At 44.9% G+C, this 17,343-nt stretch overlaps 1 protein-coding gene across 1 annotated transcript in view; it reads right to left on the minus strand.

The window, feature by feature from the left end:
- Positions 1–5,654: 5,654 nt before the first annotated feature.
- Positions 5,655–17,343, minus strand: part of LOC138641498 (speriolin-like protein) — a 149,951-nt gene continuing 138,262 nt past the window's right edge. Inside the window, exons 2-3 of the mRNA XM_069728988.1 lie at positions 7,151–7,292; positions 5,655–6,058 (exon numbers count right to left, since the gene is read on the minus strand). Of these exons, the coding sequence (XP_069585089.1) occupies positions 5,825–6,058; positions 7,151–7,273 (357 nt within the window). The 5' untranslated portion in view covers positions 7,274–7,292 and the 3' untranslated portion in view covers positions 5,655–5,824. The remainder of the gene's footprint in view (positions 6,059–7,150; positions 7,293–17,343) is intronic.

The raw sequence follows: 17,343 nt of genomic DNA on the forward strand, positions 1-17,343 counted from the left end.
GGGGGAGCTATGGAGCATTCTGCATACATCTCAATGTATACACTGCTCACAAAAGAAGGGAACATTTAGGGTATATGCAGACATTAATTATTTGCAGCAGATTTTTCAGCAGATTTGAGAGGAAAAATGCTGTATAAAAACATGCTTGTTTTGATTAGATATGGGCGGAAACTGGATGTTCGGGTCCTGCAGGTTCGGTCAAACAGTTACAAAAAGTTTGGGTTCGGGTATTAGAACAGTACCCGGACTTGAACCTTGACCCCCATTCACTTGAATGGGGGGCCCGGACATCCAGTGTTTGCCACGCTGTCATGCACATGCACATGATTTTCGGCGGTACAATCATGACCACCGCTCTGACAGCTATGGTTCACACACTGTCAAAAGGCAGCGTGAGCACGCAGCTGTGATGTGGGAAGAGCTGGGCAAATCACCAGAATTGGCACATCTAATAGATGAGTATTTTATGGGCGTTGTTGGGCTGCTATTTCAGGCTGGGGAAGGGGCAATATCCATGGCCCCTTACCAGCCTGAGAATACCAGCCCCCAGCTGTGTGCTTTAGGAAGGCTGGTTGTCAAAAATGGGGGAGGCCCCACGCCATTTTTTAAATGTATTTATTTAAATCATTTTAAAACATCGGAGTGAGGACTCCACTATTCTTGATTACCAGCCTTATTGAAGCTGACAGCTGAGTGTTGCAACCCCCGGCTGTGAGTTTTGCCTGGCTCGTTATCAAAAATACAAAGGAACCCACACCTGTTTTTTTTTAAATTATTTATTTACAGCACAGGAGACGTCTGATGAATACTCCCATCCGCCGCTCCTGCTCTCGCTGTTATTAGCAGCAGCAGGCGTCATCTGATGAGAGCAGTAGTCCCATCAGCTGACACCAGTAACTGGATGTAATCTTTATACCTCCGATCACAGCTGCAGGCTCACGCTTGGGAACTATGGCTGTCTGACTGGCCCTGATGATTTACCGACAATCATAAGTGGTGTTTCATTCATTTTAATAGATGAAAAGTTAAAAAATGACATACTGCAGATTTGAATAAAGATTCTTAAGGTTCAGTCACCTGTTTTACTGTAAATGAAAGTGACAACAGGAGCACTGGAGAGGTGTAATAAGAGGTAGTGATATTGTAATAAGAAGCCGTGATATCCCTGAAGAGCCCTTCCAGGATTTGCCATTAATGAGGAGAGACTGGCATCTGCTGGTCAGGCGAAGTCAAGCGGTACCAAATTGTGCTGGAAGATTTGCAGGGGAAGCGACTTCATGTGCTGGATCTGATCAGGTGACCCACAGGAAGGACTTCCTTGATATAAACAGGCAAGAGAGTGGAGCAGATGTGCTCCAGAGGCGCTACTGAGATCAGCGTGACAGGTCTCAGGGGGAGGTCTACTCCACCAAGGTGCCAGTCACCGCCTGGCAAAGTCCTGATTCCCCTCAGGAGAACTCCAAGTTCCACCTATGCTGGTCAGGACCAGGATCCGAGCCATGTGATGGTCAAGCCTCCGAGACCCGACGTTGCCTGTCAAGAGCCGAGGACTAGTCCTCTCTGACCCAAGCCTAAGAGACTTCTGCCTATGGTCAAGCCAAGAAGATCCGCAAGGCATGCATGCGATTGCAGAGGAACAATGCGAGTGAGCAGGGCCGTCAGTTCCAGCTATGACCTACGGTCAGGGCCCGCTCCTGGTTTTTATGAATACCAGGTGACAAAGTCTCAGTGGGCCCCTTTACCACATATCACGATTCATGATGCACAGATGCGGCTGAGAAATATAGGGATAGTACAATGCCAAAGATTTCACTTACTTCTTAAGGTACATTTCTAATGTATGTTTTCATGTACTGCTAAACCTGTCTGTAATCCTCACTGAGAGTGACACAATTGTATGTTAAGGGATGATGTATCCCCAGTCAAACATATGTTAAAGGGAACCTGTCACCCCCAAAATGGAAGGTGAGCTAAGTCCACCAGCATCAGAGGCTTATCTACAGCATTCTGTAATGCTGTAGATAAGCCCCCAATGTATCCTGAAAGATGAGAAAAAGAGGCAGTCCCCGTCGCAGTCCGGTCCGGGGCCTCCTATCTTCTTACGATGACGTCCTCTTCTTGTCTTCACGCTGCGGCTCCAGCCCAGGCATACTTTGTTTGCCCTGTTGAGGGCAGAGCAAAGTACTGCAGTGCGCAGGCGCCGGGCCTCTCTGACCTTTCCTTGGCGCCTGCGCACTGCAGTACTTTGCCCTCAACAGGGCAAAGTACTCCTGCGCTGGAGCCGCAGCGTGAAGACAAGAAGAGGACGTGATCATAAGAAGATGGGAGGCCCCGGACCACGACGCCCACCGCAGCAGTCCCGCCCCTGGGTGAGTATAATCTAACCTCTTTTTCTCATCTTTCAGGTAACATCAGGGGCTTATCTACAGCATTCCAGAATGCTGTAGATAAGCCCCTGATGCTGGTGGGCTTAGCTCAACCTCCATTGTGGGGGTGACAGGTTGTCATTGAGCAATTGTTTGCTCTAATACCCGATTCGGGGTTTACTCTCTTGAGAGGTGGTTTGGGTATGAAGTATTGGCAGATTGCCTTAAGATATGATTGGACCTATTAAGACAACATGGTATTTACAGTATATACACTATAGACAATCAATACAGATGCACTCTGTTTATTATCCACCATACTCATTGTGAGCATAAAACAATAGAACTTTGTTTTGTCATCCATATATTACATCTACAGTAGGTTCATCATTATGATAAATCACTTAAGCACCTTATGGGTGATGATGACGGCTTGGTGAGGGATTTCCTTAGAGGGTCAGACAGGGTTAGCCGACATTGAGCGGGGGCGCCACAACGCTTTCCCCTGGTTTTGAGTTAATCTAGCACCCATGTCTGACCTACTCACCGATTCATGCCTATGTCTTTAAAACTTTTTATAAGTATAATTAAAAGTTATATTTTATGTCTGTTTTTTGTAAGGTTTTCTAATGTATATAAATACAACTATATCAATCCCTGACTGTTCCTGCCTTGTGTTCTCTGTGCATTGCATTCAGACACCTGCATTACAGAGGAACAGCAAGACAACCCCCAAAACAGGAAAACTTTTTCAGAAGTTGTCCACTATTACTCTGATTCTTCTTAAGTTTTACATTTTGTTAGTGTCCTTGTCACTACTAATGACATGAAGAAGCACCTGCAGCCCATTCGGGGTGCACAGGTGGTCCAGCTTTTCCAGGATGGCACATCCATACTTTTCATAAGAAGAACGTTTGCTATATCTCCCAGCACAGTTTCTGAAGCATCGAACAGATACCAGGGCACAAGTAATTATACGAGGAGAAACGGACAGATTTGAAGAAGGGCATCAACCCAGAAGCAGGACTGGTATCTGCTCTTCTGTGTGAGGAAGAACAGGAGGAGCACCGCCGGAGCCCTTAAAATGCCCTCCAGTGGACTACTGGTGTGTGTGTTTGTGACCAAACTCTCACGAGCTTATGAGGGTGGTGTTTGTGGCATTCACCTGAGAATACCAGAATTGGCAGGTCACCTTGTTCTTTTCGCAGAGGAACACACATGACAGAAGTGAAAGAGTGTTGAGATGCCGTGGTGAATGTTATTGGCACGATCCATTTTTGGATTTGTGGCAGCTCTGGTTCCACTCAGTTTAAAACTTTTTTCCTTTTGGACCATCGGGGGTAATGTCAGTTTCTTCCCCCCCCCCCCCCCCCCCTCTGGCAATCTGATGTTACTGCAGTGCTGCTTGGTCAGCTGATGCAGGTGGTGACCATTCCAACCATCCTTTAAAAGGTCACCTGATGCATCAGCTGACTGTTGGTGATACAGTTTCTTTCTGAAGACCAGCCTAGCAGGAGCAGCCTCTCTGGTGTCAGCCATGTCTGGTTATTGGAGTCCAGTTGCTGTTTGTTATCTGCGGTGTGGAGCTTAGCTGTTCATAAGCTAAGTGTGTTGTTGTTACCTTGTCCCTTTGGCGTTTGTCACTTCCCCCTGTGTGTATTATCTGCAGTGGTGAGGCTAGTGCTCCTTGCCGGCCAGTGCACTAGCCAGGGCAGAAATAGGTGACTACTAGGGACAAGGTATCCTGAGAGTGGCGGGGGGGAAGGACCCACATAGGGTGTTAGGGGAGTGCAGGGACAGGCTCAGGTTTGAGCTCAGGTAGTGACCATTCCCCATTCCCTATGAGTAGGGCTTTCGTCTCACCTTTTCCATCCTGTTGTTTGCAAGTTGTGCCATCCATTGACTGACCAACCATTGGGTCGAGTCACACTGTGACATTATCACTAACTGCTACATTTTTTTCCAATGAGCCATGGCTCAAATGCAGGCCTTTGCCCAACTGATGAGCTTACGGAGCTGCGGGGTCAGGTGACGCAGCAGCTTCAGCAGTTGACGGGGATCTTGGCCTCGGCTCTGTTGCAGGCTCAACCGCAACACTAAATATCTCTCCCTGACCGTTTCTCTGGAGGGAGAGATAAGTTTGTAGTATTTAAAGAAGGGAGTGAGGATTCAGTGTGTGGGGATTATAGTCTCCCTTCTCAAGGGTGATCCCCAATCCTGGATCTTCTCCCTGCCGACCAACAAGCATTGGATCAAAATCAGCAATGCAAGTCAATGGGTTCATGAAAAAAATCGGACCGCTCTCAGATGACATGCAGTCCGATTTTCACAGACTCTCAGAATGGAGAGGGTGAAGAATTTCTTTAAAAAAATATCTCCACATACAAGAAAATCGGATGACACTCATGCCACACTTTGAGAAAACTATAATTAAACTCTGATCAGAGTCTGATCTGAATAATTTTCTCGCACTTTAAAAAAATCTTTTTTTTATCTACAAACATGGTGTGTCCGAAAAAGATACTTCACATACTGTATCTCAGGTGCTTGGACCCCAATAAATACCTACTAGATAAATGTTAGCCCCATATATTAGCTGAATGTTGGTCAAATCTGAGGATTTTGGATTTTGGATTTTAGCTGTATCGGCCAACCCTCTATGTCTATGACAGTGCTTCCCAAATACTATTCAATGCTCCTTAATACTCTGTGCATATTCCAATTGAACTTTCTCTCAGAGATACTCTGCGAATATTACCCGACATGCGCCACATACAGGTTCCCATTCTTGCACTCAATTTTTAAAGGGAGAGATTCCACGGGCAGCATGAATCAGACACGGATCACGCTATTGTGGCTGTGTATGTTTTACTCTGAAAGCCTCGTTTAAGAGAAAGCCTACTTTAAAAAAAAAGTCTAAAGAGTATGAATCTTGGGTGATTAGTCCAACACCGGTCCCAGGTGGCTTCTCTCTGCCTCTCTCCTTTATACTGAGAGGTCAGTATCTATGTGTGCCTACAAGGTTACCTGTCAGTCAACTGGAGCAGAAGAGAGAAGCCAATGAAGACCAGCTTTGTTATCGGAGACACAAAGTTCCTCGACGGCTTTTCAAAACTATTAACACTCTAGGCATCTGTTGGATCCACGGGGCCCGATAGATACTTGAGCATATGTATTGGGAGCATGCCTGTCTCATATGTTGGACTGACACCATCACTGCAGTATGAACTTAGCTTTATAGCTTCTGTAGTCATTTCTATCGAATCACAAGCTCAACACCAGGAGATCTGCAGTTTCCGATGTTTATTGGCAGGTATACATTGCTATATTACGTTAGAGCAGAATATCCTTCTGTTCTTACAGCAAGAACACTGATTTTCCATCAAGTCTGGATAGCTCGAACAGACATTTCAACAGAATGAGGATATTGTCCAGGTGGTGATGGCACAGTGGTGTATCTATGAGATCTTCTTCAGGTTGGCTGAAACACATAAGCGGGGCATTTCAGGAGAGTTTGATGGTGGATATTCCTTCATGATTCCATACAAGTTGATGATGTTCTCGGTGAAGGCTGGGTGGATGGTCACGTCATAACCATACTGCTTCATGAACTTCAGAATTTCCTCATATCTCTGCATCATTTCAGCCTGCTTCTTCTGATCAACCTTTCTTGATACACGGTCAGTACATCTCTGATGAAAAGGAATAAATTACATTTGTGAGTAAAGACCAAGAATTAGCAAAAAAGAGGAAAATCATCACTTTTGATAGTTGAAACTTTCACTATGGAGTTATATATGACCACCAGCTGCTCATTGTGAGATCCCGGTCAGACAACTGCTCATATCTCAGGAGCTTGGACCCTCACGAATAACAGCACCTATACATATTAGTTCCTTGTCACCTGAAACCGCAGAGGACATCTAATGTGCATTGGCATGTCATGATGAATCCCCCCCTGATGGAGATGTTGGTGAAAGAAAGGTTGGACATGTTGGATTTCAACATGCCCAATCCTTTTTTCTTACAGGACATACGTCTCCACCAGGGGCGTTAGAAGACTAGCTGACTGCAAGCAGTATGAATATTATTGTTGATAAGACAAGAATATTAATATACAGGAGTAAAGTAAAGGAGAACACAAAGGTTTCACAACGGCCAAGTTAGTAAGAAATTGAAAATGATGTATGAGTTGATGCCCCTTCCAAATCATCACAAATATTTTTGGTTTAGGACATGTGCCTTTATGTAGAAGGGGGGCTACAAACAACATCTTTCTATGGCTACGTTCACATTTGCGTTGCGTCGGGCGCAGGTTCGGCGACGCATAGCGACGCATGCGTCATGCGCCCCTATATTTAACATGGGGGCGCATGGACATGCGTTGTCTTGCGTTTTGTGACGCATGCGTCATTTTTGGCACAAGCGTCAGGGCGCAGAGGACGCAGCAAGTTGCATTTTTTTTTGCGTCCAAAATCAAGCCAAAAATGGATGCATGCGTCACAAAACAATGCGTTTTTGCGTGCGTTTCACATCCGTCGTGCTTGCGGCGACGACGCTGCGTCCAAAGACGCGAATGTGAACGTAGCCTATCTGAAGGATCCAGCACTTGCTATTGCATTGCAAAGAATGTCCATTGTTGTAAAAGGGTTATTCAATTCTTGACCACCCCTTCTTCAATGTTTTCTGAAAAAGTAAAAAACTTTATACTCACCATCCCTTTAAAGTAGAACGTTCTGCTGTTTTTTTTTAAATTTATCCTTTTATAGCCTGTTATATTATACCTCAGCTATCTTCTTTGAGATGTTGGACACAGAGACCCCGTACAGTCTGCCATGGTCAGGAAAGATGCATGCTAGAATCCTACGGTCCAGCTGGAAACCAATCTCCTCCATGATATGCTGCATTAAATGAGGCTGATGGAATCTATGAAGGACAAATGTATCATTAGCTACGATGTTACATCCATTTCTATACATATCCTCTAAATTTATCAAGATAAGTAGAGCTTTTTTGTGGGGGGTGGTATCCAACTTGAAATGGGAAAAACTCAATAATTTTGATATACTCTATTAGGAAATAAGTGGAACCTCTCTTAAGGATGCTATTTCCAGTGGCCAGAATGGAGGACAGCTTTAAACATTGTCTCGAGCTCCGGAGGACCTGTCTTGTCCCACATTAAATATACAACCATTTGATTTTAATGAACACTATGTAATACTTAATTTTTCCTGTGGAGGCACTGCAAGGAAAATTAATACCTACTGCCATATTACTGCATAGAATACCTCCGAGCTTTTCACTGAATAATTATTTTTAATAGCATGTAACTGGCAAATATTATACATGTAGTACAGTCATGGCCAAAAGTATTGACACCCCTGCAATTCTGTCAGATAATACTCATTTTCTTCCTGAAAATGATTGCAAACACAAATTGTTTGGTATTATTATCTTCATTTAATTTGTCTGAAATAAAAAAACACAAAAAGAATTGTCCTAAAGCCAAATTGGATATAATTCCATGCCAAACATAAAAAAGGGGGTGGACAAAAGTAATGACACTGTTCAAAAAATCATGTGATGCGTCTCTCATTTGTGTAATTAACAGCACCTGTAACTTACCTGTAGCACCTAACAGGTGTTGGCAATAACTAAATCACACTTGCAGCCAGTTGACATGGATTAAAGTTGACTCAACCTCTGTCCTGTGTCCTTGTGTGTACCACATTGAGCATGAATAAAAGAAAGAAGACCAAAGAACTGTCTGAGGACTTGAGAAACCAAATTGTGAGGAAGCATGAGCAATCTCAAGGCTACAAGTCCATCTCCAAAGACCTGAATGTTCCTGTGTCTACCGTGCGCAGTGTCATCAAGAAGTTTAAAGCCCATGGCACTGTGGCTAACCTCCATAAACGTGGACGGAAAATAAAAATTGACAAGAGATTTCAACGCAAGATTGTGTGGATGTTGGATAAAGAACCTCGACTAACATCCAAACAAGTTCAAGCTGCCCTGCAGTCCGAGGGTACAACAGTGTCAACCCGTACTATCCGTCGGCGTCTGAATGAAAAGGGACTGTATGGTAGGAGACCCAGGAAGACCTCACTTCTTACTCCGGGACATAAAAAATCCAGGCTGGAGTTTGCCAAAACTTACCTGAAAAGCCTAAAACGTTTTGGAAGAATGTTCTCTGGTCAGATGAGACAAAAGTAGAGCTTTTTGGGCAAAGGCATCAACATAGAGTTTACAGGAGAAAAAAAAGAAGCATTCAAAGAAAAGAACACGGTCCCTACAGTCAAACATGGCGGAGGTTCCCTGATGTTTTGGGGTTGCTTTGCTGCCTCTGGCACTGGACTGCTTGACCATGTGCATGGCATTATGAAGTCTGAAGACTACCAACAAATTTTGCAGCATAATGTAGGGCCCAGTGTGAGAAAGCTGGGTCTCCCTCAGAGGTCATGGGTCTTCCAGCAGGACAATGACCCAAAACACACTTCAAAAAGCACTAGAAAATGGTTTGAGAGAAAGCACTGGAGACTTCTAAGGTGGCCAGCAATGAGTCCAGGCCTGAATACCATAGAACACCTGTGGAGAGATCTAAAAATGGCAGTTTGGAGAAGGCACCCTTCAAATATCAGGGACCTGGAGCAGTTTGCCAAAGAAGAATGGTCTAAAATTCCAGCAGAGCATTGTAAGAAACTCATTGATCGTTACCGGAAGTAATTGGTCGCAGTTATTTTGGCTAAAGGTTGCGCAACCAAGTATTAGGCTGAGGGTGCCAATACTTTTGTCTGGCCCATTTTTGGAGTTTTGTGTGAAATGATCAATGTTTTGCTATTTGCTTCATTCTCTTTTGTGTTTTTTAATTTAAGACAAATTAAATGAAGATAATAATACCAAAGAATTTGCGTTTGCAATCATTTTCAGAAAGAAACTGAGTATTATCTGACAGAATTGCAGGGGTGTCATTACTTTTGGCCATGACTGTAGGTTATGTTTCTAAAGTATCCCAAACTAATGGTGGTCACTTACAGAGGCGTATCTAGGGTTTCTGGCACCCGGGGCAAGAATTCATTTTGGCGCACACCCCCCCTCCCACCCCCAGGACATATGCGATTTGCACACTTAGTCATGTACCGACGAGCTTCTCTCCCTAATGCTCTCAATGTTTAGTAAAAAACTGAGAGAAGCAGAAGAGAAGCTCGCTGTCACAGGACCACAAGTATGAAAATCGCATATGAGTGAAGTGTCCATGTGATGACAACAGGAACCTGCAGCGCTGAATCCTGACATCGCAGGCTACTGAATTCTCACAACGCGTGTACTGCACACTTTTAGGATTCTCCCTGGCTGGTGGACAGTCATGTCAGCACAAGTATGTGATTTGTATACTTCTGACAACATTCCGACTAGACTGGAAGAAAGAATAGCAACTTTGAAACTCATCAAAGAGAATGAAGACTTTCTAGACAGAACAGAAGCATCTCTACTGGTCACAGAAGGTGAAAAAAGTGTCAGAGAACCTCCAAAAGCAGATGAGTGGAAGCATGTGACCAAAAGAAGCAAGAAGACCATGGAGAAATCACCAACCACACAACTGAAGAACCGATATCAAATCTTTGTAGAGGATGAAGATGGCACACCTAAGAATGAAGCAATACCAGCAAGCAAAAAAGAAAAGGGCACACAGCAACAAGTGACAGCAAAAAGTACAGCCAAGAAGCAACGAAGAGTGGTGGTGGTGGGAGACTCACTACTGAGAGGCACAGAAGCAGCCATCTGCAGACCGGACATAACTGCAAGAGAAGTATGCTGCCTTCCAGGTGCGATGATCAAGGATGTGACCGATAGGATACCAAAGCTCTTCAGCTCCAAGGACGTCCACCCATTTCTTCTGATACATGTTGGCACCAATGACACGGCAAGGAAGGACCTACCGACAATCTGCAAGGACTTTGAAGAGTTGGGGAAGAAAGTAAAGGAACTGGATGCACAGGTAGTTTTTTCTTCTATCCTTCCAGTAGACGGGCATGGCACCAGGAGATGGAACAGGATCCTTGATGCAAACAACTGGCTAAGACGATGGTGCAGACAACAAGGATTTGGATTCCTGGACCACGGTGTGAATTACTGGTATGATGGACTCCTCGCCAGAGACGGACTACACCTCAACAAACCTGGGAAACACACATTCGCCAGAAGACTCGCTACACTCATCAGGAGGGCGTTAAACTAGAAGAAGAGGGGACGGGAAGAAAAGCATTAGACTCGAACAAAGACGACCCAGGAAAACATACTCAGAAGGGAGGTAAGAACATTTCTAAAACAATCCACAGTGAGGAGATTGGAACAAAACAAAATCCTCTAAACTGCATGCTCGCAAACGCCAGAAGCCTGACAAACAAGATGGAAGAACTAGAAGCAGAAATATCTACAGGTAACTTTGACATAGTGGGAATAACCGAGACATGGTTAGATGAAAGCTATGACTGGGCAGTTAACTTACAGGGTTACAGTCTGTTTAGAAAGGATCGTAAAAATCGGAGAGGAGGAGGGGTTTGTCTCTATGTAAAGTCTTGTCTAAAGTCCACTTTAAGGGAGGATATTAGCGAAGGGAATGAGGATGTCGAGTCCATATGGGTTGAAATTCATGGAGGGAAAAATGGTAACAAAATTCTCATTGGGGTCTGTTACAAACCCCCAAATATAACAGAAAGCATGGAAAGTCTACTTCTAAAGCAGATAGATGAAGCTGCAACCCATAATGAGGTCCTGGTTATGGGGGACTTTAACTACCCGGATATTAACTGGGAAACAGAAACCTGTGAAACCCATAAAGGCAACAGGTTTCTGCTAATAACTAAGAAAAATTATCTTTCACAATTGGTGCAGAATCCAACCAGAGGAGCAGCACTTTTAGACCTAATACTATCTAATAGACCTGACAGAATAACAAATCTGCAGGTGGTTGGGCATTTAGGAAATAGCGACCACAATATTGTGCAGTTTCACCTGTCTTTCACTAGGGGGACTTGTCAGGGAGTCACAAAAACATTGAACTTTAGGAAGGCAAAGTTTGAACAGCTTAGAGATGCCCTTAATCTGGTAGACTGGGACAATATCCTCAGAAATGAGAATACAGATAATAAATGGGAAATGTTTAAGAACATCCTAAATAGGCAGTGTAAGCGGTTTATACCTTGTGGGAATAAAAGGACTAGAAATAGGAAAAACCCAATGTGGCTAAACAAAGAAGTAAGACAGGCAATTAACAGTAAAAAGAAAGCATTTGCACTACTAAAGCAGGATGGCACCATTGAAGCTCTAAAAAACTATAGGGAGAAAAATACTTTATCTAAAAAACTAATTAAAGCTGCCAAAAAGGAAACAGAGAAGCACATTGCTAAGGAGAGTAAAACTAATCCCAAACTGTTCTTCAACTATATCAATAGTAAAAGAATAAAAACTGAAAATGTAGGCCCCTTAAAAAATAGTGAGGAAAGAATGGTTGTAGATGACGAGGAAAAAGCTAACATATTAAACACCTTCTTCTCCACGGTATTCACGGTGGAAAATGAAATGCTAGGTGAAATCCCAAGAAACAATGAAAACCCTATATTAAGGGTCACCAATCTAACCCAAGAAGAGGTGCGAAACCGGCTAAATAAGATTAAAATAGATAAATCTCCGGGTCCGGATGGCATACACCCACGAGTACTAAGAGAACTAAGTAATGTAATAGATAAACCATTATTTCTTATTTTTAGTGACTCTATAGCGACAGGGTCTGTTCCGCAGGACTGGCGCATAGCAAATGTGGTGCCAATATTCAAAAAGGGCTCTAAAAGTGAACCTGGAAATTATAGGCCAGTAAGTCTAACCTCTATTGTTGGTAAAATATTTGAAGGGTTTCTGAGGGATGTTATTCTGGATTATCTCAATGAGAATAACTGTTTAACTCCATATCAGCATGGGTTTATGAGAAATCGCTCCTGTCAAACCAATCTAATCAGTTTTTATGAAGAGGTAAGCTACAGGCTGGACCACGGTGAGTCATTGGACGTGGTATATCTCGATTTTTCCAAAGCGTTTGATACCGTGCCGCACAAGAGGTTGGTACACAAAATGAGAATGCTTGGTCTGGGGGAAAATGTGTGTAAATGGGTTAGTAACTGGCTTAGTGATAGAAAGCAGAGGGTGGTTATAAATGGTATAGTCTCTAACTGGGTCGCTGTGACCAGTGGGGTACCGCAGGGGTCAGTATTGGGACCTGTTCTCTTCAACATATTCATTAATGATCTGGTAGAAGGTTTACACAGTAAAATATCGATATTTGCAGATGATACAAAACTATGTAAAGCAGTTAATACAAGAGAAGATAGTATTCTGCTACAGATGGATCTGGATAAGTTGGAAACTTGGGCTGAAAGGTGGCAGATGAGGTTTAACAATGATAAATGTAAGGTTATACACATGGGAAGAGGGAATCAATATCACCATTACACACTGAACGGGAAACCACTGGGTAAATCTGACAGGGAGAAGGACTTGGGGATCCTAGTTAATGATAAACTTACCTGGAGCAGCCAGTGCCAGGCAGCAGCTGCCAAGGCAAACAGGATCATGGGGTGCATTAAAAGAGGTCTGGATACACATGATGAGAGCATTATACTGCCTCTGTACAAATCCCTAGTTAGACCGCACATGGAGTACTGTGTCCAGTTTTGGGCACCGGTGCTCAGGAAGGATATAATGGAACTAGAGAGAGTACAAAGGAGGGCAACAAAATTAATAAAGGGGATGGGAGAACTACAATACCCAGATAGATTAGCGAAATTAGGATTATTTAGTCTAGAAAAAAGACGACTGAGGGGCGATCTAATAACCATGTATAAGTATATAAGGGGACAATACAAATATCTCGCTGAGGATCTGTTTATACCAAGGAAGGTGACGGGCACAAGGGGGCATTCTTTGCGTCTGGAGGAGAGAAGGTTTTTCCACCAACATAGAAGAGGATTCTTTACTGTTAGGGCAGTGAGAATCTGGAATTGCTTGCCTGAGGAGGTGGTGATGGCGAACTCAGTCGAGGGGTTCAAGAGAGGCCTGGATGTCTTCCTGGAGCAGAACAATATTGTATCATACAATTATTAGGTTCTGTAGAAGGACGTAGATCTGGGTATTTATTATAATTTATTATGATGGAATATAGGCTGAACTGGATGGACAAATGTCTTTTTTCGGCCTTACTAACTATGTTACTATGTTACTATGTTACTATGTAGACGTGCCCAACCTCGCTGAGTTCATTTTCATTGAGTGAGGCCACACATATCTAGTCAGCACGTGTTACGCCATCCTATACTTACCTTTCCGGCCGATGCGCTCCCGACGCTCCTCCTCGCTCCTCTGTCTCTGCTTTCCGGGGTGCTCGTCCGGTCCGGATACCAATAGGCCTTTTATTCTTGAAGTGGATGCGTCTTCTATTGGAGCCGGAGCTGTGCTTTTACAGAGATCTAACTCTGGACGGTTAGTTTCCTGTGGCTTTTTCTTCAATGCTTTTTCTCCTCCGAAACGCAATTATTCCATCGGTGACAAAGAATTGTTAGCCATCAAATTGGCCTTAGAGGAGTGGCGGTATCTTCTCAAAGGGGCTGTTCATCCCTTCGTCATTTTTACAAATCACAAGAATCTCGCCTACGTCCAGTCTGCCCAAAGGCTGAATCCTCGACAAGCCAGATGGTCCTTGTTCTTCAGACGTTTCAACTTCGAATTACACTTCTGACCCGGAAATAAAAACATCAAGGCTGACGCCTTATCACGATCTTTTCAACCACTGGATGAAGAGGAGAGACCTACACATATTCTTGATCCATCCAGGATTGTTTCTTTGGCTCCTCTAGATTTGATCACTCCTCCTCCGGGTAAGACCTTCGTATCTAATTGTGACAAGTTGAAGATCTTGCGTTGGGATCATTCCTCCCAGTTCGCTGGACATGTTGGAGGTAAGAAGACTCTTTCTTTGATTTCTCGTCATTATTGGTGGCCCTCTTTTCGCCAAGATGTATTGGATTTCGTTGCTTCCTGTTCCTCGTGTGCTCGGAACAAAGTTCCTCGACAGCTTCCTTCTGGATCTCTGCTTCCACTTCCTGTTCCATCTGTTCCTTGGAGTCATATAGCCATGGACTTTGTCACCGACTGGCCTAAGTCTTCTAGTTGCACAGCAATGTTCGTGGTGGTAGACAGATTTTCCAAAATGGCCCACTTCATTCCTCTGCCTGGTCTACTGTTATGATAAGGTAATTCAGTACCACAATGGACATAGAGGTCAGAGCACATACAGTGACCTGACAATAACCCAAAAACATAGAACAAGCTCTGAGACGTGGGAACTCTGCTGACCGCAATCCCTAATCCTCTCCAACCACACTAGAGGCAGCCGTGGATTGCGCCTAACGCTCCCTATGCAACTCGGCACAGCCTGAGAAACTAGCTAGCCTGAAGATAGAAAATAAGCCTACCTTGCCTCAGAGAAATACCCCAAAGGAAAAGGCAGCCCCCACATATAATGACTGTGAGTTAAGATGAAAAGACAAACGTAGAGATGAAATAGATTTAGCAAAGTGAGGCCCGACTTTCTGAACAGAGCGAGGATAGGAAAGGTAACTTTGCGGTCAACACAAAACCCTAAAAAAAACCACGCAAAGGGGGCAAAAAGACCCTCCGTACCGAACTAACGGCACGGAGGTACACTCTCTGCGTCCCAGAGCTTCCAGCAAGCAGGAAAAAACAAATAGACAAGCTGGACAGAAAAAACAGCACACAAAATAGCAAAGCAGAACTTAGCTATGCAGAGCAGCAGGCCACAGGAACGATCCAGGAGGAAACAGGTCCAATACTAGAACATTGACTGGAGGCCAGGATCAAAGCACTAGGTGGAGTTAAATAGAGCAGCACCTAACGACTTCACCACATCACCTGAGGAAGGAAACTCAGAAGCCGCAGTACCACTTTCCTCCACCAACGGAAGCTCACAGAGAGAATCAGCCGAAGTACCACTTGTGACCACAGGAGGGAGCTCTGCCACAGAATTCACAACAGTCTACCATCTGCTCCTGATCTAGCAAAGATTTTTTTACTCCAAGTTTTTCGGCTCCACGGATTCCCTCAGCATATCGTGTGAGACCGAGGAGTTCAGTTTACTTTTCGTTTTTGGAGAGCTCTTTGTGGTCTTTTGAAGGTTTCGCTAGATTTTTCTTCCGCGTACCATCCCCAGTCCAATGGTCAAGTGGAGCGTGTAAATCAAATCCTCATATCATATCTTCGTCATTTTACCAATGCGCACCAGGATGACTGGGTGTCTCTTCTTCCCTGGGCAGAATTCGCCTACAATAACCACACTAGCGAATCTTCATCCAAGTCTCCCTTTTTTATTGTTTTTGGGCAACATCCTGGCATTCCTCTTCCCCATCTCCCCACCTAAGGCGTACCGGCGGCGGATTCCTTGTCCCAGGAGTTTACCAAGATTTGGCAGGAGACTAAGGAGGTTTGTTTGCCGACACAAGGCGTTTGGATGTCCCTCCTTATCAACCTGGCGATAAGGTCTGGCTTTCCTCTTGCTATATCAGACTTAAAATTCCCTCTCAGAAGTTGGGTCCACATTACATCAGTCCTTTTGAGGTTTCTAGCCGAGTTAATGACGTAGCATACAAGTTGAAATTACCCGCCTCCCTACGCATTCCTAATGTTTTTCAGGTATCTCTCCTCAAACCCGCAATTTTCAATCATTTTCATTCTGTTCCTTCACGTTCTCACCAACCTGTTTCCTCTGATGCTTTTTTTGAGGTTAAGAATATTCTCGCTAAGAAAACCGTCAAGGGCAAAACATTTTTTCTAATTGATTGGAAAGGGTTTGGACCCGAGGAAAGGTCTTGGGAGCCTCTTGAGAATATCAATGCTCCTTTAGTTTTGAAGAGATTCCTTTCCAGCTCTAAAGAGAGGGGGGGTAAGAGAGGGGGTACTGTTACGCCATCCTATACTTACCTTTCCGGCCGGCGCGCTTCCGACGCTCCTCCTCGCTCCTCTGTCTCTGCTTTCCGGGGTGCTCGTCCCTTTGCCGGTCCGCGCATGCGCAGACGGACTTCTCGTACCGCTGGGGCTCCTGGGAGTTCGTGCCCTGTTGGCTCCGCTCCCAATATGGCGGCGCCCATCGGGTATTTCACTCCTGCAGTGGCCCTGGTTAGACGCCTTTGCGTCTATCATGTTTGTCGGCTCCTTGCCGGCATCCCTTTAGTTTCCTTGGCTCCACCAGCGTTTACTCGGTTTTGGTCCTTGTCTTATTGTCGCCTTCCTTGCCAGTCCTGTGTTCCTGCCTCCATGACAGTCCTGTGTTCCTGTCTCCGTGTCAGCCCTGTGTTCCTGCCTCCGTGCCAGTCCTGTGTTCCTGCCCCGTGCCTATCCTGTGTTCCTGCCTCCGTGCCAGTCCTGTGTTCCTGCTGCCTCGCCAGTCCTGTGTTCCTGCCGCCTTGCCAGTCCTGTGTTCCTGCCGTCTTGCCAGTCCCGTGTTCCTGCCGTCTTGCCAGTCCTGTGTTCCAGCCGTCCTTGCCGGTCCTGTGTTTCTGACGTTCCCCATCTATCGTGTGTCTCCTTCATACCGGTCAGTACATTTCCCCACATACTCTGCTCGTCCTGTTACTCCTCTGATCTGTTTGCCTCTGTGACACCACCTCTCCCTTTACCTCTGACCCATCTCTGGTTCTTATATCAGTCGTCCCTTTGGCTCCGGCAGTCGCGGCTTCACCCTCCTTGGGCCTGTCCCAAACACTCCCTATATAGGGGGTGGCTCCATCTGGTTCGCTCGCCTTCGGGGGCTCTGTAGCCGTGACCCAGAGGGTCCACTTCTCGGGTCGTAATAGCACGTGACCGCATGTACGTAAATCACCAGCACCAGAGAATCCTGACAGCGTGCAGTGCG

Source organism: Ranitomeya imitator, chromosome 6 (genome assembly GCF_032444005.1).
Source record: "Ranitomeya imitator isolate aRanImi1 chromosome 6, aRanImi1.pri, whole genome shotgun sequence".
Taxonomy (NCBI): Eukaryota; Metazoa; Chordata; class Amphibia; order Anura; family Dendrobatidae; genus Ranitomeya; species Ranitomeya imitator.